Source organism: Equus asinus, chromosome 8 (genome assembly GCF_041296235.1).
Source record: "Equus asinus isolate D_3611 breed Donkey chromosome 8, EquAss-T2T_v2, whole genome shotgun sequence".
NCBI classification, from domain to species: domain Eukaryota; kingdom Metazoa; phylum Chordata; class Mammalia; order Perissodactyla; family Equidae; genus Equus; species Equus asinus.
The window spans coordinates 25,491,577-25,517,622 of NC_091797.1; the positions used below are offsets into that span (position 1 = coordinate 25,491,577).

The 26,046-nt window shown below is 48.6% G+C and overlaps 1 protein-coding gene across 2 annotated transcripts in view; it reads left to right on the plus strand.

Annotated features, from left to right (window-relative positions):
• The window catches only part of KIF6 (kinesin family member 6), a 377,323-nt gene that overhangs the window by 334,045 nt on the left and 17,232 nt on the right, over positions 1 to 26,046 (plus strand). For both annotated transcript variants that reach the window (XM_070514982.1, XM_070514983.1), the window contains 3 exons: positions 18,068 to 18,152; positions 19,884 to 20,019; positions 22,423 to 22,520. In XM_070514982.1, coding sequence (XP_070371083.1) covers positions 18,068 to 18,152; positions 19,884 to 20,019; positions 22,423 to 22,520 — 319 coding nt within the window. The remainder of the gene's footprint in view (positions 1 to 18,067; positions 18,153 to 19,883; positions 20,020 to 22,422; positions 22,521 to 26,046) is intronic.

Genomic DNA, 26,046 nt, shown 5'->3' on the forward strand with positions numbered 1-26,046 from the left:
GTGAGGGGGACAGGCTGTCAGAGCTTTGGGAACCTACCAGAACGAGTAGAACCTGAGGGTTGTCACCAAGGTCACGGGCCTGGGCTGAGCCTTGAAGAATGGGCAGGATTCGGAATCTCAGAGGAGAGTCAGGGGGTAGTTGTGTGGGGGGTGTGTGTGTTGTGTGTGACATGTGTGTATGTGGTGTGTATGTGTGTGTGGTATGTGTGTGTGGTGTGGGGATGTGTGTTGTGTGTATGTGGTATGTGTGTGTTGCGTGTGTGGTGTGTGTGGTGTGCATGTATGTGGTATGGGTGTGTTGCGTGTCTTTGGGTTGTGTGTGTGGTATGTGTGTGTTGCGTGTGTGTGGTATGGGTGTGTTGCGTGTGTGGTATGTGTGTGGTGTGCATGTATGTGGTATGGGTGTGTTGCGTGTCTTTGGGCTGTGTGTGTGGTATGTGTGTGGTGTGCATGTATGTGGTATGGGTGTGTTGCGTGTCTTTGGGCTGTGTGTGTGGTATGTGGGGGGTGTGCATGTATGTGGTATGGGTGTGTTGCGTGTCTTTGGGCTGTGTGTGTGGTATGTGGGGGGTGCATGGGGGGTGTATATGTGTGTGCGGTATGTGCTTGTTTCTGTATGTGGGGCAGGGAGGGGAGGATGTCTTTCTTGGGGAGTTGCTCTGAGGTGGACCGGATGAGGGAAAGGCTAAAATGGTTAGTTAGGCCATTTAGCTGAGAGCCTTGAATCTGAGCATTTATCTTACAGGCAGCTGAGCCACTGAACACTTTTGAGCAAGGAAGTCCTGGTCAAAGAGGCCTTTTAGGAAAAGAAAGCCCCCAGGCAGCAACTCGAGTTCCGTGGCATTTGCTAACTGACTGAGGAGTCAATAATCTGTACTCCACCCCACCCCCCTCCCACCCAGGCCTTCGCCTTGCCCCTGCGCTGGGCTGTTCTTCTGGGTACACATGCTTCCAGCCCAAGCCCAGGCTACCCCAGGGAGACCCACACTGACCACATATCGTGCAGACCCCACCTGGCCCCTTGGGAGTAGGTGGTCAGTCAGTTATTCTGTTCTGTGGTAAATGGAAGTGGGGAGATCACTGCCCTTGAGGAGCTCACAGATGTGCCCCACACAGCGCTCCACACTGGATGACACCACAGCTTTCTTGCGTTTATCCCTTGACCCAACTTCTGTGAAAACATAACCTACTAGAACATTCCATCACCTCTACTTGTGGGTATATTTTTCATATACTGTCACAGAAGATAGCAATAATAATGATTAATAAATTTTTAAAAAATCCACAAACATGACATTAGCACGTTCCAAAAGGCATTGTTGATTGCCCCCAAAACTCTAGCCTCTTGAATACTAGTCCTCCCTTCCCTTCCCCCATCCCTCTCACCACCCCAGGAGCAAAGACCCCTTGAACAGAAGCAGTGTCCAAGAGCAGCCCACTGTGGCTGCAATGCCCTGTGGGGCCCTTGGGTTGCCACTGGTGGAGTGTACTACCTGACCCTGACAATCGGGCAGTGACAGCTCCAAAGCCCCAGCAGGGGCCTTAGGAGGGCTGGGAAAGGCACCAAAGCTGAAGGCTCCCTATTCCCCGCCCCGCCCCCTCCCCCCCCCACCCCCCACGTTGTTCCAGCGTCAGAGGCCTCTGAGGAGCTCTTTTCTCCCAAACAGAATTCCTACAGTGACCTCTTGTGGCATCTCTGCTCTTCTCCAAAGAGGGGCCCCTGCTGTTGCTACTTTCTCCCATTTGGTGTAAAATTGTTTCAGACTGAGCCTTGAAATGCTTTTTGGAATTCTGCACCTGGGGACAACAAATCTGAGAGAAAGCCAAAGGCCAGACTATCACCCATTTATTCAACAGACTCCGCTGAGAACCTAGTATGATCGAGACAGAATGTGAAACCAGGAATTCCAGGGAGAGGAACCACCGATTGAGACAGAACTGGAGGGGACCCGCCAGCATCATCTAGCCCAGTGGTTTTCAAAATGGGCTCTGTGGGACCTCGGTGTTCTGCACAGCCCTGTAGGGACCATAACGTGAAGGTGAGGGGAGCCAGTGTGCAGGCAGCAGGGCCCCAGGATTTTCACCCACCCAGATTCAACAAAAGCCACTGCTGTTTCTCTTTTTGCCATTCAGCCTTTGTTTGAAGAAAGGGTTCTACAACTTAACACATCTTCCTCCCTCCTGACCTTGTGGCTTATTTAAGACATTTCCCAAGGCAGATGGTCCCAGCTTCCCTTCCCCAGAGCTGTCACTTCCTCTGGGCTCACAGGGAACGCATGCCTCTGTGAGAGAACTTAGCACATTGTGTAAGTTCTACATTGTATCTACATTGAGACTACCTTGTATCACACTGTAGTCTCTTATCCGTCTGCCCCAATGGATGGAGTAACTATTTCCCCAACCCTGAGCGCAGTGATCTGCACACAGTAGGTCCTCTGTAAATGTTTGTTGAATCAATCGGTGATATCTAAGGGATCAAATTTTTGCCTTAAATGTGCCCCAGGCACCAGCTAAGGGGCTCTGTGCCTAGGTTCCAACATCTGTAAAATGGGGTGATTGGACCAATTGATATTCTGTACCCAGGACAATCCTGAGACTTAGCTGACATCTGCTGATTGCTTGTTGAATGAACATATGAATCTAACATGCCTCCGCCCTCAAGTGCCATGATTTTACCTCTTTGTGAATGCAGACTTCCTTAAGATGCACAGGAAACACTCACAGCCTTGGTGAGGAGACATGTGAGGGCTGGGATGGATTAGAGATGTTTTCATTCTCTCGGAAATGAATGACCAAAATGCCGACCCCTTGGAGAAAAGCAGAATGTAAATAAAGCAGCTGTCCCAAAGGCTGAGATAGCGTCTCAGTTGATTCCAAAAGGACGCAGGTGGCTCTGTAAGACCAGTGATAAAGTCTCACCATTATTCCAATCCACAGTGCTTGTGATGATACGACCAGCTTCAGTGACACAGGGTCCTTGGCCAAATTTCCAGGCTCAAGATGGAGGCTGGGACTGAGGAGGAGTTCCCACCCCCATTTCCCTGTCCAGTTCCCAATTGCCAAGGCTCCAGACCCTTTGAGTCGTTCCAGATTCCCTTGCCAGTCCTTCCAGAGAACAGAGGAGGCTCTGGGCATGGGCCCTGGTTCTGGTCTTGAACTGCAACTATAGTTTACTAAAAAGAGCACTTGCCTTCATATCAGGAGAGCCCTGCTTGAATCGTGCCTCTACCATTTGCTGGTCAGGTGACCTCAGTCTATTAACCTTCCTGAATTTCCATTTCCTTGTCCGTGAGAGAAGAACATCTACTCCACAGGGCTGCACCAAGTGTCGAGCAAGGTATATGTGATGGAGCCGAGGACAGAGTAGATGCTCAGTGAATCATCATGGACTCTGACTCTGAGTGCCAGGAACCAAACAAACCAAATGCACAGGCAGTGGGCACAGCCCCCGGCCACAGAGCCTGCCACAGTCTGGGCCACCAGCACCAATTGGCATAACTGGTGGAGGTCACCACAGTCCCACAGTCACCACCTCTCTTCACCCAATTTGCTCACAGGCACTATTAACCACTCTTCCGTGCAAAAGTACAACCAAACCCCAGGAGGGGGCTGTCTGTTGCTTTGAGCGCTTGATCACTGATATGACCTGCAACCAGTGGCCAGCAACATTTTTGTCATGGTGCAAATCTGTGCTCCTTCAAATGAATTAGGCATTTGACCAATGTCTTAGTGCGGGCTGCTAATACAAATTGCCATAGACTGTGTGGCTGATAAACAACAGAAATTTATTTTCTCACAGTCTGGAGTCTGGAAGCCTGAGATCAGGGTGCCAGCATGGTTGGCTTCTGGTAAGAAACCTCTCCTGGGTTGCAGACTGTTGGCTTCTCGCTGTGTCCTTACATGATGGAAAAGGAGTGGGCTAGCTCTCTAGCCTCTTCTTATAAGGGCTCTAATCCCATTGGTAAGGGCCTCACCCTCGGGACCTAATCAGCTCCTAAGGGCCCCACCTCTGAACACCATCCCAGTGGGGATTCAATTCCAGCATATTAATTTTGAAGGGACACCAACATTCAGTCCATAACAATCAAACATATAGAAGACAAAATTCTAGCCTCTGCATTTCTAGACTAAAATGCATTGTGGCTGGCCCCTCCACCTGTCCTCTCCCATGGTCAAACTCACCCTTTGGCCTTGACAAATCTCAGCCTAGAAAAGGTCTTGCTGTTTCCTAGGGACAATTCTGTTGCGTGTACAATGAGCTTGGCAAGACCTTTCCATTTCCCCACAGAAGTTAATGATGAGTTTGGGGAAGACCTACCAACAGGAAGCCAGGGCCGTCTGTGCTCAGACACAGTGGGTGCTGTGTGTCCAGACAACCAACAGAAAGAAAGCTTTAAGTGGTGTTTTGAAAATACTGGTGTCTGTCCGGGAAACCACGAGGGAGCTGTCGTAGGGAGCCAGGGGCCCACCCAAGATGGGCGTATGTAGGAGTACTTCAGGGCAGAGCTGTGGGCAGGAGACCCACAGAACAGAGCAGAGAACTTTCCATTCAAAAAAGGATAATAGAACAGGGAGAAGTGAATTGTATAGTTAAAGTCCACGAACAACCATTTGAGGATGATTCTGGCAATATCTGGTAAAGCTGAACTTCTGCATATCCCATAAGCCAGCAATTCCATTCCTAGGAATACACACTGAGAAGGTGTCACGTAGATGTCAAGGTGTTCATCACAGCATTGTTCTAATCATAGCAAACAGTCAAACAAACAAAAACAGGAGAAACAAGCCAAAGGTCCCCCGGTTGGGGGATGGGTAAATGAGCCATAGCTGTGATATGGTCACATGGTGGAACACCTTACAGAATTTTAAATAAATTAACTAGATCTACATGTAGCAATGTGAATAAATCTCAAAAACACAGTGGTGATGGAAAGAGAAAATTGCTGAAGGATATAAATGGAATGATACCATTGGTGTAAATTCTTTCAATGCTTTTCGAAACTTTCAATACAATCTATTGGGGGAGGGGAGCGGGAGCTTTGTTTTATTGTGAAAGATAAAAATGTGGAAAAATGCATAAACCATACATGTACAGAAATGCAGTCCAACAAATATTTATAAAGAGCACACCTGCACCACCTCCCTTAGGTCAAGAAACAGCGAGGTTCTGTTTAAGGGACATTAAAGACACAGAGGGAGACTATGAAGGCACAAAGGGAAGGCCGTGCAACACTGTCAGGATGGTGTTCTCCTGGGGAGAGAGGAGAGTGGGCTGGGGAGGGCACAAAGGAGGCTTCTACCAACTTTGTAATGTTCTAGTTCAAAAAAACACCAAACACTGGAGCAACTGTGGCTATTTAAATTTTTTTCAAAATACGGAGGTCGTACGTGGGTGTTATTTATATCATTCTCTGAACTTTTCTTGTCTTTGGAAATGTTTTGTAATAATTTCCAGAACTGTATTAAGGATTAGATTCCAAGGATTCGGAGATCAAACCAAAATTACTGTTTGGTGGAATCCTTGTGATAGTAGAAGCAGTAGTAAAAGGCAGATCCCAATTCAATTCTGACGATTTCAATTTCCCTCACTTCCGCTCACGTCAGGATCGTTTCACTTAAAGATGAGAACAGAAAATTTACCACTTCTCGTTTTCTTCTCTGAGTGCCTCGTATTCTCCAGCAGGGACTAGATGGCTGAAGACGGCGGCCTGACGCACTGAGTGATATCGAGCACTGTGGGGGGTGCTCTGAAGGCCCCCTTGTGTTTCTCTTCCTCTGTCTCCTTAAATCCTCACCGGAGGGCGGTTCTCCCTCTGCCCCTGGGTGGATATTGGGCAGCTCAGCTAATTGCAAACAAAACGAAATGCATTGGTTATTTCATATTGTAACTACAGTCTCAATAATTCAAATTTTACTCAAAGTTAAGATTTCTCTCCCTTTCCTCCCACTAAGGCCCACTGCCAGGAGGAAAAGGATATGGTCAGCTCCCTCTCTCTCTCTCTCCCTCCCTCCCTCAGCCTGCTAAGCTCAGTTTCCCCAAGAAGGAGCTGGAGCGAAAAGGGAGGGGGAGGAAAGGCAGCTGGCACAGATCTCCCTGGACTGGCATTCTTGTAACGGCTTTGTGCTCTCTGGGCCTGGCAGGTGTTCAAAGCTTACATTTAGGGTACATCTTCCTCATTTAGGGTATTTTCCTGGGTCGTTGGAGGTCCCTCACCAGCAGGTCCCTTGACCTGAGGGGATGCACCTTGTTGGGACAGTTGCTTACCCACTTTGAGCCTGTGTGGGTCAGGGTCCAAACAGGAAGCAGATGGCAGTACCTAAAACAGGCATTGTGAAGAGAGTTGAAGAAAGGCCATTGACAAAGGTGTGAGCAATGTAGGGAAACCCCAAGGGAGACCGCAGCCGCCTGGAGGGAGTCACAGCAGTGAGGCAGGAAGCATTGCCACCCCTAAGCCTGAGGAGGCAGGAGGAGTGGCAGTTACTGGAACCAGAAGGCAGAAAGGGCTGTGCAGGAAGGCCCCGTCCGTCTGATGGGAGCTGTGACCTCCAGTCAAGCGATGCCTCCGGCTCATGGCCCCTGCAGAGATGTCTGGGGAAAGAACTACTCAGCCTCTCTCTCCTCCCACCCTCCAGTCACTTGTCCACGTTCCCCATTGGCTGAACCCAGCCAGAAGGCAGAGGGTAAGGAAGCCGATTGTTCTAGCAGCCAGCACCCTGGGGCAAGAAGCAGAGGAGGAGAAGGGAGTGAAGGGTGGCTTTGGAGGAGCAAACGGAATGCGGAAGAGGTCCAGCGCACAGCCCCCAGGCATCCTGTGGTCCACTGCCCGGGTTCTTCCTACCAAGGTCCCATTGCCCCTCTAGGTACCCTATTAAAAAAGATCTAAGTCTTAAGTGGTGTGCTTAAGGTCTAAGTGGTGTGCTTAGACCCTCTAAGTGTGCATCTCTTCCCTGCTCCAAATTCAGGAACAACATGTTGGTAGCTTGAAATCGGCCGTGATGGGAGCATTTACACCATAGAAACCAGCAAACAGGACAAGTCAGGGTTGTCGTTTTGGAGAGCTGGCTGTTAAACAGTTACCAGCACACCACTGATCTAAAGGGACCCTAACCTGGCTCTCTTCCGTGTTTGTCGCCCATGTAGGAGAGCAGCAGCAGCTCCTTGCTCTTGCTTCTAGCTCATCATCAGCCCGTGCCCTACCCTCCAGAGTTCCTGAATGGGAATCAGATCTCTGTCCACTGTGCACATGCGCACACACACACACACACAACACACAACACACATGCACATTTCCAAGGATTCTTGTCAAGCTTTCTGAGTTCTCTCCCTCAAGCCCCCTCGCTACGTTTGAGGGAAGGAGAAGGACCCCCACATACATCACCCCCAGTAAAGAGGATAAGATGGGCTTAAGGCGAATTGCTAGCTCTCTCTTAAGAAATTCTCTTCAAAACTTTCTTGTGGCCCCTTTCTGAAATCCATGTGGGCATTTTGGTTGTCTAGCCAGCTCCTGCCATCTTATTCTGCAAACATGCCAGTTCTACTCTGTGGTCTGTCTCAGAACTCACTTTTGACTCTCATATGTAATAAATTTTTGCCAAGTGAACAGATTGGCTTACAAACTGGCTAGGAGCAGATAAGCTTCCAAAAGTGGAGAGAGACAGTTTCATTAAGGATTCTCAACTCAACTCCTAAAAGTCCTGAAATTTCTCTTATAAGCCAGTCAGGAGAATCAACCAAACCTGACCAACCCTTGTCACCAGAGGTTTTTATGGGAGGAAGGCCCGTGCTCGCTCTTACAGGCATGAGAAACACCGCCGTTCCCGACAGCTGGGCCATGTCCTGAGAACACGCCAGACCAGCTGGTTCCAGTGTGACAAAGCTGTAAGTGGGTGTTAGGGATGCCAAGCTTCCTGCTAATTTCTCTCTGAAAAGTCACCAAGACAGGCAGGTGGTCACCAGTGGTTGGTGGGGCTGAAGTGACAGAGAGTAGAATTACCGAGGGACCCGGCCTTGGAAAGAAACCCCGTGTTCTAAAAGGCGAGCAGGCATCTGAGGAGTGAGGAAGCCTCAGTGGGCTGGGAAGCAGGCAGGACAGACCCTACCCCAGAGGGTGGGGTGGGGGAGAGGTTCTGGGGCCTCGGTGGGAGGGTCACTGTGCCCGGCTCTGAGTGGCTGCAACCAGAAATGCTGCCCAGAAACCAAAAGATGGATCTGGGTTTGCAGCAGAAAGGACCGTGGAGAGGCAGGAGAGAGAGCTCCCGTTTGAGCAGGGGTGACCGCGGAAGGACCCCTGTGTCAAGCTGAAGCAGAGTGACGAGACTAGAAATGTCTTTCCTGTGGGTGCAGTATGCTCCTAGGGCTCCCTTATGTCGCCTGCAAGCCCACGCTGACCCTAATGCATGCCAACCCTCTGTGTGGTTCGCGTCCTCCACAGGGAACACGTGGGGAAGAAGCAGCAAATGCGGAAGCAGAGAGGCCGCCACCCCAGGGGCGTGATCTTGGTCCAAGAGGCCGGCCGAGCAGCTGGGGAAGTTGCTCCAGCAGGAAGAGACATGGCCAGCCCTCTATTAGGGGGCGTCTGGGCCTGAGTTTTTCCCGAAACGGGGCTACGGAACTATCCTGATTGTACAAAAGTCTGGCCATCCCTCCTCTCAGAGAGCAGCCCCTTCTTCCAGGGGGAAGACGGGGCAGTGAGGGCAGGGCCTGTGGTTGTGGGTGTGAACAAGCCCAGAAATTATCAGTCACAGCCAGGGGTCCGCAGGGCATTCATCACGCCCTCAAGTCAGAGCGGGCTAGGGGCAGCTAAGGTGTTGCACAAAATCAACACCAAAATGGATGGTGGCACTGAGCACCCGTCAGTGTGCGATTACTCCAGCTGACAATAAATTTAAGCCGTTAAACAGGAACTGGTCTGACTGGGAAGCTGGAATCTTTGCCCCTGAGCTGCTGACCATTGTGGTAATTGAGCTCCTGACACCATCCATCTCCATGAGAATAGGCACTTTGACTTCTCGAACAAGGTGAGGCTGGATGATCTATGGTTCCGTGAGACAGTTTAGCCCCAAGGAGGCCAGAGCGGGTGTTGAGCAAATGAATCATTAGCTGCACGGCTGAGGCAGCCAGCTGGAATGCACCCCCCCCACCCCCCACCCCACCCCCCCCCCCCGTGGCTTGTCCGCCCTGGTAGAGACACATAACTCACGGCCTCCTCCCACACAGGGCACTGGCAGAGCCATGGCCATGTTGGGCCCCATGGCCTTTGCTCTCTGGAAGTCTAAAGGGCGCCTTTCGGCTTTGGTGCCTGGTTGGAAATTTCAGTATTGCCTTCCTTAGGACTCTGGCCCACTGTCAAGCAGATGGCACAGGCTGGCTCTGGCTGTTCCGGGGGCTGAACTTGCAGAGGGGCAGGCTCCAGTGGGTACCAACAGCTCCTCACACCCTCAGGCAGCTGCAGAGGCCAAGAGGGGTCAGGGTGCAGGCTGTGGATCCGTTAGTGAAGGGCAGTCGTCACAGGCCAGCCTCGGGAGAGACCGAGGCTTTCTCTCAGCTCCAGCCCCAGATCTGAAAGGCATTCATGGAAAAGAGCGTCGCCTTCAAAGAGCAAGGACAAGTCAATACAGACTTCAGTGATCTGCCGCATGGCTTCCTTCATTGTTAGAATCGCTTACGGAGGGAAGAGCACCGGCTTTGAAGTCAGAGCTGGGTGCTGACCCCAGCTCTATTACCAGCAGTGTGATCCTGGGCAGATTACGTTCCCGGTCAGAACTGTTTCCCCATCTGCAGTGGGTGTTGTAAAGATTATAAAAGATCAGACACATCAGGTACCTGACCCATGGAGCAGCCATGCAGGGGTATCATTACCCAGATTTTATCTACCCTCTACAAGGGCCGTGTGCAGGCAGCTCCAGCCTCACAGAGAATGTGTCCTCCTTGCTACAGACCCCAGAACCCCTTTTCTCTACAGTGGCTCCCACAGGTCTGGAAGGTGGGCAGGGGCAAAGGGACACGCTAGCTCCCGTATGCAATCGTGTCTAAACCACTGTAGCTCCTGCCTTCTCAGTAACTCTGGCGTGGAGTACTTGTGTTGGAACTGGGCTCAAAGCCTTGAGTGGCGTTTCTTAACAAGAGCTATCATCAGCTTCACCAGGGGAAGCTCGCTGCAAATTCTGACCCAGTCGGTCTGGAGTGGGGCCCAGGGGTCTCTGGGCTTCTGCAAGCTCCCCCACTGAGGCTTGGGTACACCCTCAGTGAGAGCCATTGAACCAAAGAGATGAGATCCTGGACGTTTCAGACATCGAATACCTGTACAGAAGTGTTTGGGACAGGTGGAGGGGGGTGTTTGAGGGGAGAGTATGGAGGAGTGGGAAGAGGTGTTACAGCGATCTTTCCAGTGCCCCCGACATCATGCCAGGTACAGGGGCCCAAAGGAGTCTGGCATTCCCAGCAAGGGCCCTCTTGTCCTCATGCTGCCAGTTTCCAAACACCTGACACTTCAGAGGCAGGGTCAGCCTGGGCTATGTGCACCCTGCTGGAAGCCTCGTTACTATTTGACTGCTCAGGGCTTCCTCCGAGTGTGACATTCGGACCCCCAACCGCTGGAATGGAGCCCTTCTTTCCTGCTTTGGCATTGCTTTGGAGTGGCTGCCCACAGTGCGACCTCACAGGCCACTCAGGGCTGTGACCTCCTGTGCCCTGTCCCAGCCAGACTCCTGCGCTTGAAAGGAAGGCTCCCTGTGCCTCCTGTCAGGTGACTAGAGGTTCTGTCCCTGGCCACAGTCCCAGTGGGCACGGAGACCTACAAAGCGCCAGTGTCCTTGATTTACTCCCTCTGTTCTTGCTCAGCTGCTTTTGTTCGGTTGTTTCAGTTCCCAGCCCGAGAGGACTGATAAGCCAAGCCTCAGGAAGCATCAGAGGCAGCCAGGGGCTGTCTCCTGGTGGGGTTACAATGCATGCACTACGCGGGCATCACCTTTGGCAAGAGGCCCCTGTGGTTGTCATGACAACGTGGCTAGCCTGTGTCTGGGGGGTATGCTGTGCCCTCATTCTGGCTGCCCACAGTCCCTTGACCCAGCTTTCTTCCCCCGATCCTTTCAACAGGCTTACAGCATCCTGGCGCCACCTCACATTAACTATTCTTCAGTTTGGAACAGCTTTGTCTTGATCAGCAAAAGAGCCCCTTGGCTTAGCTATCAAAGGAATAGATCCAGCCGTTCTTCTCCTTAAAATGCTTGAGCCTTTCATCTCTCTCAAAGTCGAAGTCCTTGCCATGGCCTACAGGGTCCTGGGTGATCTGGCCTCAGCTCCCACCACTCTTTCCCTGCCAACCACTCCAGGCACACTGGCCTTCTCCCTGGTGCTCAGATGCACCAAGCAGATGCACCTCAGGCCCTTTGCACTCTGCCCTGAGTCCTGCGTGCTTGTTCCCTCCCCTCATTCAGGTCTCTACTCAAATGTCCCCTCCTCAGAGAGGGCCCCTGATCACCCTACCTAACACAGCAATGCTTCCACCTTTTATCCTCATAGCTTTGTGAGAAAAGAAAGCTTTCTCTTTCCTCATAGCACCCTTCAACCCCAGGCATTTTATCATAAACTCAATTTTTTTGTTGGTTTAATTTCCACCATCCCCAGTAGACTGCTCCTGGAATGGGGGCAGCCTATAGTCAACACCATAAACATTTGTTATGTAAGTGAATGAATGACTAGCCCTGGATTCAAAACCTAACTTTGTTATTTGGTAGCTTTATGGCATTGCACCAGCCACCTGGTCACCATGAGCCTTGGTCTTCTTGTCTGGAAAACAGAGGTGATAATATCTGCCAGCGAGAGTGATGAGAATAAATGAGGTGGCACAGTGGGTGGGACCAAGGGCATGCCCCACACATGGTAGCTGACATCATCTCCATTCTTGTGTCAACTGCATCCAGAATGCTCTCCTTGTCCCTGGCTCCTGGAAAACCCCTCACATTTCCAAGGCCCCCGTGACTCTATGTTCTGCCAGGGAAACTGCAAGGTGCCCAGAGAAAGACAGCCAGCAATGGGGTGAGGCAAAAGCCCCACTCCTGCGAAGGGGCTCTGCACTCATGCTGGGGCAGCTACAGCTTTTACATGGAAGACCAGCCCATCGTGGCCTCCCCCTACCCTCTGTCCGTTCCTGAGGCCCTTAGAGACTGCCTTCACCAGGCTGGAGGGGATGCGCCTGTGTGGGCCCAGCAGCCCTGCCTTCACCCGCCTCCAGGGGTCTCTGACGCGGTGCGCGGCTGCAGGACGCCCAGCCCTCACCACAGAGCAAGGACTTCATGGGACTTTTCAGGGCTTCCCTTGGTGTGGGGTCAAAAGCTGTTAGAAGGAGGAAGGAGATTCACAGCTTTTTTTTTTTAAAACAGGCTAGAGGATATGTTTGCCCATTTCTGAAACTGTTGGGAGAGGAAATATTCTGTCCATGTGAAGTCCTGTTATCAGTCTGAAATTAAGATCCTTCCTTCAGTTTATCTTGTCCGACATTTTCCCAAGAGGACAAGGGCCAGCCAACATGGCAGCACTGAGTGCGTGCTGGACGTGGAGTTTGAACAAAGTACTGGGGTGACAGGAGGAGCAGAGGCCAGGCCCTGCCCCTGAGGCGCAGCAGCAACAGGCAGTCTGGCTCATTAGGGCCGATAAAATGCACCAGCACAGGTGACAGTGCCATCTGCAGTTGGGAAGTCTATGGTATCTGCATCCCCTGTGTTTAGATGATGGAGTCAGACACTTGCTCAGTCAGTTTACAAGTGACAGTTGTTACTTGACACAAGGGAGAAAGAGTAACAGGTGCCTGGAAGATAAAGGACAGAATCCTGAGCGACTTAGCATATTTATCAGTGAGGTAGATAATGACATAAAAGGCAGCCAAAGGGGAGAAAATAAAGGCGCAACAGAATAAGGACCTCTTGGCAGCCTGAACCCCCAATAAACGGGAAGTATTGCATTTGGGATCAAAAGGGCAATCATACTGAAAGAGGATGTATTTTTGTGTTTTGACAACCATTCATAAAAATATGAAAGTGTTTAAACTGGTCACAAGCTTAATAGAGGCCCGTGACAAACTGACATGGCCATGAGGATGACAAAGCTGCTGAAAAACAAAAACAGTGTTGGCTGGAACCAGAAAATATTGGGTTCAAGTCCCAGCTCTGCCACTTATTCTCTGTGTGATCTTGGGTTATCCATGGCCCTCTCTGAGCCTCAGAATCTAACTGAAATGAGCTGGTAAGGCCTTCCCTGCTGGGTTATTTTGAGAATTAGAAATAGGTGAGCAGAGTACCTAGCCCAGTGCTTGGGAGAATATGGCAGCACCTGGCATATACAAGGTACTCAGTAAGTGGTCATTGTTAGCAATTCACCTGCTGGAGAATATAGAACATAAATTTTTTTTTTTTTTTTTATTAATGTTATGATGGATTACAAGCTTGTGAAATTTCAGTTGTACATTTTTGTTAGTCATGTTGTGGGTACACCACTTCCCCCTCCGTACCCTCCCCCCACCCCCCCTTTTCCCTGGTAACCACCGATCAGATCTCCTTCTCAATATACTAATTTCCACCTATGAGTGGAGTCATATAGAGTTCGTCTTTCTCTGACTGACTTATTTCGCTTAACATAATGCCCTCAAGGTCCATCCACATTGTTGTGAATGGGCCAATTTCGTCTTTTTTTATGGCTGAGTAGTATTCCATTGTGTATATATACCACATCTTCTTTATCCAATCATCAGTTTCTGGGCATGTAGGCTGGTTCCACGTCTTGGCTATTGTAAATAATGCTGCGATGAACATAGGGGTGCAACAGACTCTTGAGATATCTGATATCAGGTTCTTAGGATAGATACCCAGTAATGGGATGGCTGGGTCATAGGGTATTTCTATTTTTAACTTTTTGAGAAATCTCCATACTGTTTTCCATAGTGGCTGTACCAGTTTGCATTCCCACCAACAGTGTATGAGGGTTCCTCTTTCTCCACAACCTCTCCAACATTTGTCGTTCTTGGTTTTGCATGTTTTTGCCAATCTAACGGGGGTAAGGTGATATCTTAGTGTAGTTTTGATTTGCATTTCCCTGATGATTAGCGATGATGAACATCTTTTCATGTGTCTATTGGCCATATTCATATCTTCTTTTGAGAAATGTCTGTTCATGTCCTCTGCCCATTTTTTGATCGGGTTGTTTGTTTTTTTGTTGTTAAGCAGTGTGAGTTCTTTGTATATTATGGAGATTAACCCTTTGTCGGATAAGTGGCTTGTAAATATTTTTTCCCAATTAGTGAGCTGTTTTTTTGTTTCAATTCTGTTTTCCCTTGCCTTGAAGAAGCTCTTTAGTCTGATGAAGTCCCATTTGTTTATTCTTTCTATTGTTTCCCTCAACTGAGGAGTTACAGTGTCCGAAAAGATTCTTTTGAAACTGATGTCAAAGAGTGTACTGCCTATATTCTCTTCCAAAAGACTTATTGTCTCAGGCCTAATCTTTAGGTCTTTGATCCATTTTGAGTTTATTTTGGTGTGTGGTGAAAAAGAATGGTCGATTTTCAATCTTTTGCATGTGGCTGTCCAGTTTTCCCAGCACCATTTGTTGAAGAGACTTTCTTTTCTCCATTGTAGGCCCTCTGCTCCTTTGTCGAAGATTAGCTGTCCATAGATGTGTGGTTTTATCTCTGGGCTTTCAATTCTGTTCCACTGATCTGTGGACCTGTTTTTGTACCAGTACCATGCTGTTTTGATCACTGTAGCTTTGTAGTATGTTTTGAAATCGGGGATTGTGATTCCGCCGGCTTTGTTTTTCTTGCTCAGGATTGCTTTAGCAATTCGTGGTCTTTTGTTCCCCCATATGAATTTTAGGATTGTTTGTTCAATTTCTGTGAAGAATGTTCTTGGGATTCTGATTGGGATAGCATTGAATCTGTATATTGCTTTAGGTAGTATGGACATTTTAACTATGTTTATTCTTCCAATCCATGTGCAAGGAATGTTTTTCCATCTCTTTATGTCATCGCCTATTTCTTTCAAGAAAGTCTTGTAGTTTTCATTGTATAGATCCTTCACTTCCTTGGTTAAGTTTATCCCAAGGTATTTTATTCTTTTTGTTGCGATTGTGAATGGGATAGAGTTCTTGAGTTCTTTTTCTGTTAGTTTATTGTTAGTGTATAGAAATGCTACTGATTTATGCACGTTAATTTTATACCCTGCTACTTTGCTGTAGTTGTTGATTATTTCTAATAGTTTTTCTGTGGATTCTTTGGGGTTTTCTATGTATAAGATCATGTCATCTGCAAACAACGCGAGTTTTACTTCTTCGTTACCTATTTGGATTCCTTTTATTTTTTTTTCCTGCCGAATTGCTCTGGCCAGCACCTCCAGTACTATGTTGAATAGGAGTGGTGAAAGTGGGCACCCTTGTCTTGTTCCTGTCCTCAGAGGGATGGCTTTCAGCTTTTGTCCATTGAGTATGATGTTGGCTGTGGGTCTATCATATATGGCCTTTATTATGTTGAGGTACTTTCCTTCTATACCCATTTTACTGAGGGTTTTTATCATAAATGGGTGTTGGATCTTGTCGAATGCTTTCTCAGCATCTATTGAGATGATCATGTGGTTTTTGTTTTTCATTTTGTTGATGTAGTGTATCACGTTGATTGACTTGCGGATGTTGAACCATCCCTGTGTCCCTGGTATAAATCCCACTTGATCATGGTGTATAATCTTTTTGATGTATTGCTGTAATCGGTTTGCCAAAATTTTGTTGAGGATTTTTGCATCTATGTTCATCAGTGATATCGGCCTGTAGTTCTCCTTCTTTGTGTTGTCCTTGTCAGGTTTGGGGATCAGAGTGATGTTGGCTTCATAGAATGTGTTAGGGAGTTCTCCATCTTTCTCAATTTTCTGGAACAGTTTGAGGAGAATAGGTATTAAGTCTTCTTTGAATGTTTGGTAGAATTCTCCAGAGAAGCCGTCTGGTCCTGGACTCTTGTTTTTGGGGAGGTTTTTGATTACCGTTTCTATTTCCTTACTTGTGATTGGTCTATTCAGATTCTCCATTTCTTCCTGATTCAGTTTGGGGAGATTGTAGGAGTCTAGGAATTTGTCCATTTCTTCCAAGTTGTTCAATTTGTTGGCATATAGTTTTTCATAGTATTCTCTTATGATCTCTTGTATTTCATTGGTATCTGTTGTGATTTCTCCTCTGTCATTCCTGATTTTATTAATTTGCGCTTTCTCTCTTCTTTTCTTGGTGAGTCTGGCTAGGGGTTTGTCAATTTTGTTAATTCTTTCGAAGAACCAACTCTTTGTTTCATTGATCCTTTCTATTGTCTTTTTTGTTTCAATATCGTTTATTTCTGCTCTTATTTTTATTATTTCCCTCCTTCTACTGACTCTGGGCTTTGTTTGTTCTTCTTTTTCTAGTTCCGTTAGGTGTCGTTTGAGGTTGCTTACGTGAGCTTTTTCTTGTTTTGTGAGGTGAGCCTGTATTGCAATGAATTTCCCTCTTAGGACTGCTTTTGCTGCATCCCAAATGATTTGGTATGTCGTGTTCTCATTTTCATTTGTCTCCAGATAATATTTGATTTCTTCTTTAATTTCTTCAATGATCCATTGTTTGTTGAGAAGCGTGTTGTTTAGTTAGAACATAAATTTTTAAAAGCTGTCTGCACCCTGCTCCTCTCGGGCCTATCTGGAGTCTTCTGTCCAGATCTAGGCTCTATACCTAAGATCAATTGGAAAGTAACCATGTCACTGAGCCCTCAGATGAGAGAACTGGGCAGTCAGCCTGAGAATAGAGCTCCAGACACGTAGGGTATTTTGTTGTTGCTGCTAGTATATTTGAAGAACCATCAGATTAACAAGGAGGACATGCTAGGATACTCCAAAGATCCCAAGTAGAGGTGAAAGCAAATTAGTGGGCAGGTCTCAGCGCCAAGTAAGAGGAAACAGCTGCCTGCAATGAAATGCACTGGCATGCAAAGTAGTGAGCTCCCCACCACGGGAAGTATCTGGGCAGAAAGCAGATGACCAGAAAGGTTGCAGAGGGAATTTCTGCCTCCAGGGCCCTTACAGCCAAACAACCCTGGATTTGGATCCAGGTTCCTGAAGTTGGGCGTGTGGCCTTGGGCAAGTTAACCTCTTTGAACTTCAATGCCCTTGTCTGTAAAATGGGAACAATATTACCTCAAATAAGTGCTAGAAGGAGGACGTCTGTCTGATCATGTCCAGAGAACACTTGGCCCGTAGTAGCCTCGCCAACACGGAGTAAAAAGCAGGGCTGTGTGACTTCTACAGGCGCCTTCTGTGAGCCTAAGAAGTGCAGTGTGACCACAAAGAGACCCTAGGAAGGTAAACAGACTACCCCCCTGCCACCAGGCTAGGACAGGACAGGCTCCAGACAAGCCCAGCAGCCAGGGCTGGCACCAGGCAACAAACAGCAGTGGTCAGTGGACATGGGGACACTGCCTTCCCCAAGGCCTTGCCACGGTGTGGCCCTGTCTTACGGGCCTCTGAGTGTGGTGCTCAGCGCTGGTTGCATATTGGCATTTCCTGCGTTAATCTGGCTTGGGAACCGCTTTAGAGGGAAGTCACAAACAGGAGACATGATTTGAGGCCAGAGAATTCGGCACATCAGCTGATGCAAAGAAAGACATGAGATGGTTTAGCGATGTCTTCTTGGTTTGTGAAGGGCTCTGTATCAAAGGATGGGGAAGTGCAATTTTGCATCTTCCCTGAGGATGCAAGAGGAAATGAGAGAACTCAATAGTAAAAGGATTAGTGGCGACTTAAGGAAGAATTCTCTTCCAGTGACAGATGTTGGGTCATGGGAGGGACAGCGGAAATACTCAAGGAAGCGTCTCCTGGGGGCTTTCAGCCAAGCAGAGGTTGCCATCCAGAGGAGGAAGCCAAAGCAGGTTCCCATCCAAAGAGGCCCGGGAAGGCAGTCACAGCGTCCCCTTTCATCTTGGGATGCACTTTGACCCTGTCATCGGCCCTAAATATCATACTTCTCCTTTTCCTTTCCTCTTCGTTGGAGTAACCCATCGGCATCTCCCTTCTACAGGCATCTCGGAAAACATTGCCGCACCCTCAAAGCCGGACCCAGTGGAAGAGAAGCTGAGGTCACAGGTGGAAGAAGAAAAGAGAAGGTGCCCATTCATTCTGCCACAAGTGCCCTGACCCCAGCCTCAGAGGGCTCTCAGGGACCACCTGGCACTGCATAGGGCAGGGCAGAGTGGCCATGCCCCGACCCAGGCTGGAGCTACTCGGGGAAGGGTGTCCTGCAGCCAGGTCCTCAAATAGCTGGAGGAGGTGCTGCCTTTGAGCAGGCAGCGGTGAAATGCGGCAACCCTAGGATGTGTGAGGTTGGAATGGGGAGCAGAAGCCGAAGCAGGCCCTGGAGCTGGAATTTACCAATCAGGGAGGCCGGTTTGCTGCTGTCACGCTCTCCAGCCCAAGGCCCCAGGCTGCAGCTCTGCAAGCAGCTAGTCTTGTCTGCTACTGCCATCTAGGGGCGAGAAGTACGACCGTGGAGGTCTTCCTCAGGCCTGCACTTTGCCCCATTTCCCTCTTGTGTCCTTATCTGTGAGGTGTCCTGAGAACAGCATACTCTCCTGCAGCCATTTGGGGTCCCAAAATGATTTCACTTACAGAGTGAGGAACCTCCAGCGTAAACAGACATGTGGTCATTGCTGATACACAGCATGGTCCCAGAATCTCCCGGAACACTCCAGTCAAACTTTTTAGTTCATTCATTCATTTATGCATTCAGCAAACGTTTGCTGTCTCCTCCATGCCATGGAGAGGTTCTTGGGAGACCAAACAAGTCACCTTCCTTGTCCTCAAGGAGCTGATGGTGTCATTGAAACACAGGCCACCCCTGTGCGTACTAGGCATGCATCCTGAGCAAACCCAATCACACTGCTCCTCCCCACTGCCACCACACACACACGCTCCTGCCATCCCGAGACCTGAGGAGAACACAGCTCCGTGTGGCTGGGCTCCAGGTCCCTCCTGACAACTATGCACTGTGTCTTCTCCTGCCAGCATCCTCCTTCCAGCGTGCCTTGTGCTGGCCTCCTCACACTGGCCTCCTGGACGTGCCACTGTGGCTCTCCACCACTGGGATTGGCTCCCCAGTTGTCCTCGTTTTCCCTCGCTTCACTTATTTTTCTCAGTTTCTTTCCAAACCATTCTTCTTGCGTCTTTACTCCACCCCCATCTTGTCTCCTTGGCCCACATTCTTCAGATGACTTCAGGGTCATCTCAGAAGCCAAGTGGTCTCTGCAGCTTGGCTGTTCACCTGCTTCCTGTTAGACACATTCTAATTCCTTGTAGCCCCAAACGCACACATGGAGTAACAAATGAGTTGTCGCTCTTGGTCTCCCGAGTGAAGGGGAACCAGCAGAAGGGTGAGGGAGTTAAGACTGTGGTTCTGGAGCCAGCCGGCTGGGGTTCAAATCCTGGCCCTTCTGCTCATTAGCTCTGTGCCATAGAGCACATTACTCAAGCTCTCCATGCCTCAGGTTCCCCATCCGTGAAGAGGAGATGATGACAACAGGATCTTCATCACGGGCTTGTGAAGACGATGAGATGAGTTGCTCTATGTCGAGGGCCGAGAGCAAGTCTGCCCCTGAGTAGGTGCTCAGTGATGGTAGTTAGCCTTCTGAGAGGAGAAGGGTCGTTCAGCCCACACACAGAGCCCCGTGGGCCCTGGACAGAAACACTTGGCTCTGTTGCTTTATGAGGGACTCAAACCCTGGCGCCACGCCGAGGCCTCTGTGCCAGGCTTCTGAGGCCCAGGCCCTGCAGCGACAGTCCGTTTACAGCCCTCCCTCCTTGCCCGTGACTTCTGAGACTCTTCTCTGATCCCACTGTAGATATAAAGCAATGTTCACGCGCCTGAAGGCCCTGAAGGTGGAGATTGAGCACCTGCAGTTTCTCATGGAAAAAGCCAAGGTGAAGCTGCAGAAAGAGTTTGAAGCCTGGTGGGCAGAGGAGGCCACCAGCCTGCAGGTATCGGCAGCGTGTCCCTTGCTGCCCCAGAGCCGCCCCTCCCCCTGTGGCCTGGAGAACATCAGGGCAGCTGGGGAGGGGTCAGACACACAGCCCCCATGGGGCTGCCAGAGGCAGAAGAGGTGGGGCTTCGACCCACAGGCACCCCTGCTCTCAGCCCTGGCTCACGAAGCAAGTGCTCGTTTTAGTAACGAGGAACGCAAATGGTCGGGGCTCAGTGCTTCCTTGCTCTGGTGCCTGACACGTGGAAAGGTGGGGATGGAGGGCATAGCTCCCCAAACCAGTGGATTGCCATCACTGCTGTCTGTGATGTTCTCCAGTGATATCATATTGACAATGTGATTGTTTTGTTTATTATAGTCATTCATATATATATATATATATATATAAATTACATAAATTTTAGAAAATGTAGAAAAACACAAGGAAGTAAAACTCACCACAATCCCACCACTTAAGGATAACCAATATTAACATATTGGCTTATATTATTTCCTCTTTTTTTCTATGCGTATACATCCCTATGTTTTTATAAAAATAGAATCATATTGGTTTTCAGTGCCTCAATGGCTTTTTTTCACTTAACTGTACAGCACGACTACCCTTCCACGTTGTTGTCCTCCACGGGTGTTCTAATGGCTGTCACTGTCCCATCATGTGGGTTTATTGTCATCTGCTTAACCAGTCTCCTATTATTTAATATTTAGGTTGTTTCTGGTTTTTCACTGGTGACATATTTGTGCGTACACTTTTGCACATTTCCTAGACAAATTCCTAGACATTCTCTATAGTATGATGAAGGCTAAAACAACCTGTTAGTACAAACCTCCACTTCTGACTGTCCTCGTGCGACTCCTCAGCTGTAGCACAATGGAAGTGACAAAGTACACTTAATCCTGTCACTTGCTTGGCTGGCAGAACCCTTAGAGATGATCTAACAGGCAGATCCCCTCATTTTAAGGACAAAGAAACAGAAAGCCAGGAAAAGATTGAGGACACACAATCAAGCAGTAACCAGTATGTTACCAAGTAGCCATGTGTCCAGACAATAGAGGAGAATATCTGGATAAAATTAAATACACAAGAAGACAAAGAACACCAATAAGACTGAAATACAGTTCTCGATATATTTTTAAAACAAAGTTATGGTATAGTACTGTGCATACCACTTTACAAATGCATTACTATAAGATCTAGGGGTGGGCCCATAATTTGCCATAATTTCAAAGTAGTGATGAACACAATATTTCAAGGTTTCTGCAATAACTGTAAGGCGATATGAAAATATCGGTGATTTCTACTGGTGACAAGGCACTGGTACTGCTAATATTACTACGATTTGTTGTCTACATTTATCATTGAAAGAAATGCTCCATCTCAGGTAGAAGTCAGGAAAAATAAAGATGTAATTGGTTCGCATCCATGCTCACGGTGCCTCTGTCTGTGCTCCAGTTAAGACCCTTCCTAGTGAGGTCATCAGAGAATGAGACCTTCAGCCACTGAACAGTCAATGCGGCTCGTCCGGTGTGACTCAGAAGTGTCTGGGCAGAGCTGACAGATTCGGACAGTTTATGATTTACATAGACAGTGAAAGCCAGAGTAGGCAAAGGTGACAACTCCATGTGTCCCCTGTCCCACAGGATGTTACTGAAACCAACAGGACCAGGTGACTGCAACAGGGATGATGGGCCACCTTGAGGAGCCAATTCCATCCCGCCACTAGGCAGTTTTATAGCTGCAGGTGTACCCTGAGCAGGGCGAGGTGGAAAGCCATAAACCTGCAGAGAGCATGAGAGGCGATGAGAAACTGTCCCATGACAGCATCCTGGGGAGATCGGGAGACAAGGGGAAATAGCCTGGGAGCAGCTCCTCGTGAGCCTCCTGTGCATTCTTGTTCTGGGGGAGTCACGGGGCATTCTGCCAGGGCTCAGGGAAGCTGCAGTTTAAGCCTTGCTCCGGAGCCCTGAGTGGAGACGTGCCAGGGTCTCAGGGCGCCTGCCGGAGCTGCTTCCCTACGGGAACTGCTCAGTGGATTCCTCCAGACTCTGGCAGCTTCTCTTTGGGACAAGAGGAAGCAAACCAGAAAGGACCTCTGGAGAATTGTCAGATCACATTTTAAACACTTTTCCCAAACTACACAAAGTAATACATGCTCAATTTAGAAAACTTAGAAAGCACAGAAAAGCACAAAGAATCAAACGTTACCTGTAATCCTGCCATCCCAAGATAATATTTTGTTGCCCATCATGATGGTCATTACTATGTTTAGATTTATTTTTTCCCATGTATGTTGTATTTACCGACTTCTATAGCTAGCTTTTTCCCCTTAAGAAATACATCAAGGACGTTTTCCCATGTCATTAGAGTCAGGCTAACACTGTGATCTCCTTCCTGGGCCAACAGGTAAACTCTCCCACGGTGAATGCCCTCAACCCCATGAAGCCCTTTCTGCAGACACCTGAGGCCCAGCACGAAAGGGCCCAGTGTCTCTCTGACAAAAGGTAAGGAGCGCCCTCTGCCGACGGGGTGAGGGTGCCCAGAAAGGGCTCCCACCTCTCCTCCGCCGTTCCGGCTCCTCTGGTTTCTCCGTGGGCTGCACGATGTGAGAGGGTGAACTGCTTTTACTGCTAAATCAGTTGTAGATGCTTGGGCCCTACAGTGGCTTTCAGGCTCGTTTGAGCACCCTCTTCAGTCTTCAGTCCTCTCCCCCTTGCTCTGACAGCCGCTGGACCTACTGCCATGGCCGCAAGAGACTAGCAGCTTAACCCACAAGCCCTGGTCTTGCCCCCTGAGCAGGAAGAAGGGGTTGGCAGTAGGGGGGAGGGGAGAGTAGCATGGGAGAGGGAGGGAGAGTTGGTGGCGGGGGCGGGGGGGGGGGATGTTGGTGGTCAGCCTGCCGGGATACAGGGGAGCTCTGGTAAAGGACTCCGTCCTAGCACAGATTCAGGAGAGATGTGGGCAGCCTCCCGTGAGGACGGCCTCCATGAGGACAGCCCAGGGCCAGTTTCCCTGAATGTTGACATGGTCCAGCCAGGACTCTGCTGCCCTGCACACCGTCTTCTGAAGACAGGTTCCTTCCCATGCCGTCCACGCTATTATCTCCTTCCAGCCACACAGCGCAGGTGGTAGAGCCAGTGACGCATGCCTTGGCCATCCTCCATCCCCTAGACAGACCCGGCACTGTCATGACAGAGGCCAGGGCAGCATGAGTGGGGCCTCAGCCTCCACCGCCAAGGAGCGATCCTTTGACTGGGTTTGAACAGGAGCTGAGCTCTCACTTAGAAATGTGAAATAGAGCTTTTAAACAGGGTGAGGGGGAGTGCCAGATGGTATCCTTGAAATGATGTGATGAGAATGGCAATTTCCCTCTGTGATCTTCTTCTCAAAAACCCATAACCCCAGTAGAATCATGAGGAAAACATCAGACAAGTCCCAATTGAGGGACATTCTACAAAATATCTGCCCAGTACTCCTCAAAACTGTCAAGGTCATCAAAGACAAGGAAATTCTGAGAAACCGTCACAGACAAGAGGAACCTAAAGAGATACGACAACAAAATGTAATGTGCTCTCCTGGGTGGGATCCTAGATCAGAAAAAGCACATTAGGTAACAAGTAAGAACATCTGAATAAAGTATGGGCTTTAGTTAATAACAATGTATCAACATTGGTTCATTAGTTGTGACGAATGTGCCATAAGAACATAAGATTATGTAAGAAAGGAAACTGGGTATGGGGTACTCTTGGTACTATCTTTTCAACTTTTCTGTAAATCTAAAACTACTCTTTAAAAAAACAAGCCAGTCAGTGAGCCCTCCACCACCTGGTTGACATTTTCCCTGGACATCTCCACATCCCCCAACCTGCCTGCCGTGCCAGCACTTCAGCTGGTAGTCTAGTCTTAGGAAACATCTCCTACGTAAGCCCCTAAGCCCAGGGTCAACAGCTGGCAAGGTGTGTTCTGTTTGGCTAGGCTGTTGTTTTAAAAGGCAATGCAGATAGATCCATAAAAGACAAATTGATAAGTTGGACTTTATTAAAATTAAAAATGCTGCTCTGCGAAAGACACTGTTAAGAGAATGAAAAGGCAAGCCACAGACTGGGAGAAAATCTCTGTGAAACATGTAGCTGATAAAGGACTTGCATCCAAAATACACAAGGAACTCTTAAAAGTCAACAATAATTGGCAAAATATCAGAACAGCCACCTCACCAAAGAAGACATATAGATGGCAAACAAGTGTATGACAAGATGCTCGATATATATGCTCATAGATGCTCAAGATGCTCATATGTCCTTAGGAAATTGCAAATTAAAACAACAATGAGGTACCACTACACATCTATTAGAATGGCTAAGATCCAAAAATATGATACCATCAAATGCTGGCGAGGATGTAGAGCAACAGGAACCCTCATTCGTTGCTGGTGGGAATGCAAAATGGTACAGCCTCTTTAGAAGACCGTTTGGCAGTTTCTCACAAAACTAAACACACTCTGGCCATATGATTCAGCAATCACATTCCTTGGTATTTACCCAAGGAGTTGAAAACTTACGTCCACACAAAAACCTGCACACAGATGTTTATAGCAGCTTTATTCATAATTGCCATAACTGGAAGCAACCCAGATGTCCTTCATAGGTGAATGGGTAAACAAAGTGTGGCACATCCAGACAATGGAATATGATTCAGTGCTAAAAAGAAATGAGCTATCAAGCCATGAAGGAACCTTACATGCATATTACAAGGTGAAAGAAGCCAATCTGAAGAGACTACATAGTGTACGATTCCAACTATATGACATTCTGGGAAAGACAAAACTATGGAGACAGTAAAAAGATCAGTGGTTACCAAGGAGAGAGGGGAGGGTGGAAAGGGGGAACACAGGGGATTTTTAAGGCAGTGAAACTATGCTGTGTGACACTGTAATGGTGGCTATGTGATCTGATGCATTTGTCAAAATCCACAGAACTGTACGACAGAAACAGTGACCCCCCACATAAGCTATGGACTTCAGTTAATAATGTATCAGTATTGGGTCATCAGTTGTAAAAAATGTACAGCCCTAAGGCAAGATGTTAATAATAGGGGAAACTAAGGAGGGAGAGAGGGGTTATATGGAAACTCTCTGCACTATCTGCTAAGTTTTCTATAAACCTAAAACTTCTTGAAAAACTGGGCCATTAATTCAAAAATAAAAGGCAGTGTAAGTAGACAGCTGCACTGCTCCATAACAATACAGGCATCTTAGCATAAATGTCCTACATGGGCCCTCTCTGTGCATTCACTTGGGTGCACTCACTGGGGCGCTTGAGTTTGCAGCCCCGTATACCTTCCTGCCTCCCCACACAGGGCCCCATCCCTGAAATCCCAGGACTCCACAAAGCATGTCTGAAAAACACTGGGCCAGGCCAGCCAAGGGGACAGTGTTTCCCCCAGTCACTGCTCCAGCTCCATTCCGAGCCTCTCGTGTGTCTGCCACACAAGAATAAGCTCTCCTCCCAATTATGAGGCGCAGAAGCCCTGGCTATTTCCCCAGCCTCTTTTCTAACACAGTGAAGCGCACGGGGGTGTGTGTGTGTGTGTGTGTGCGCATGCGTGGAAAGGCCCAGTAAACACACTCCAGGGCTATAACGTAGAAATAGACTGTGCCTGCCAAGTGAAGTTCAGAATCTTGATTTCAAAGATAGGTATCAGATCACCCATGGGACCTTTCCCAAAATCATGTTCCCAGAGCTCAGCCCCAAGCCCCTTTGATGACTGCTGGCAGGAGGGTCTTTGGGGAGATGGCTCTCTGGCAGGCCCTGGAGCACTGTTCAGGCCCGTCCGTCCTCTGTGGTGCCTGCCAGTGCTCTGGTCCGATCGCTGACCCTTGGCAGAGATACCCAAGAGTCCTGAACAATGTTTGTTAGGACGCCTAAGCTGTAAGCGGTTGGCACTCCTAAATTCTCGCCCACACAGTAGTTTGGATACCAAAAATTGGGGGAGGAAAGCTGACAGTAGACAGGTGAGAGGGAAAGCGTCTGG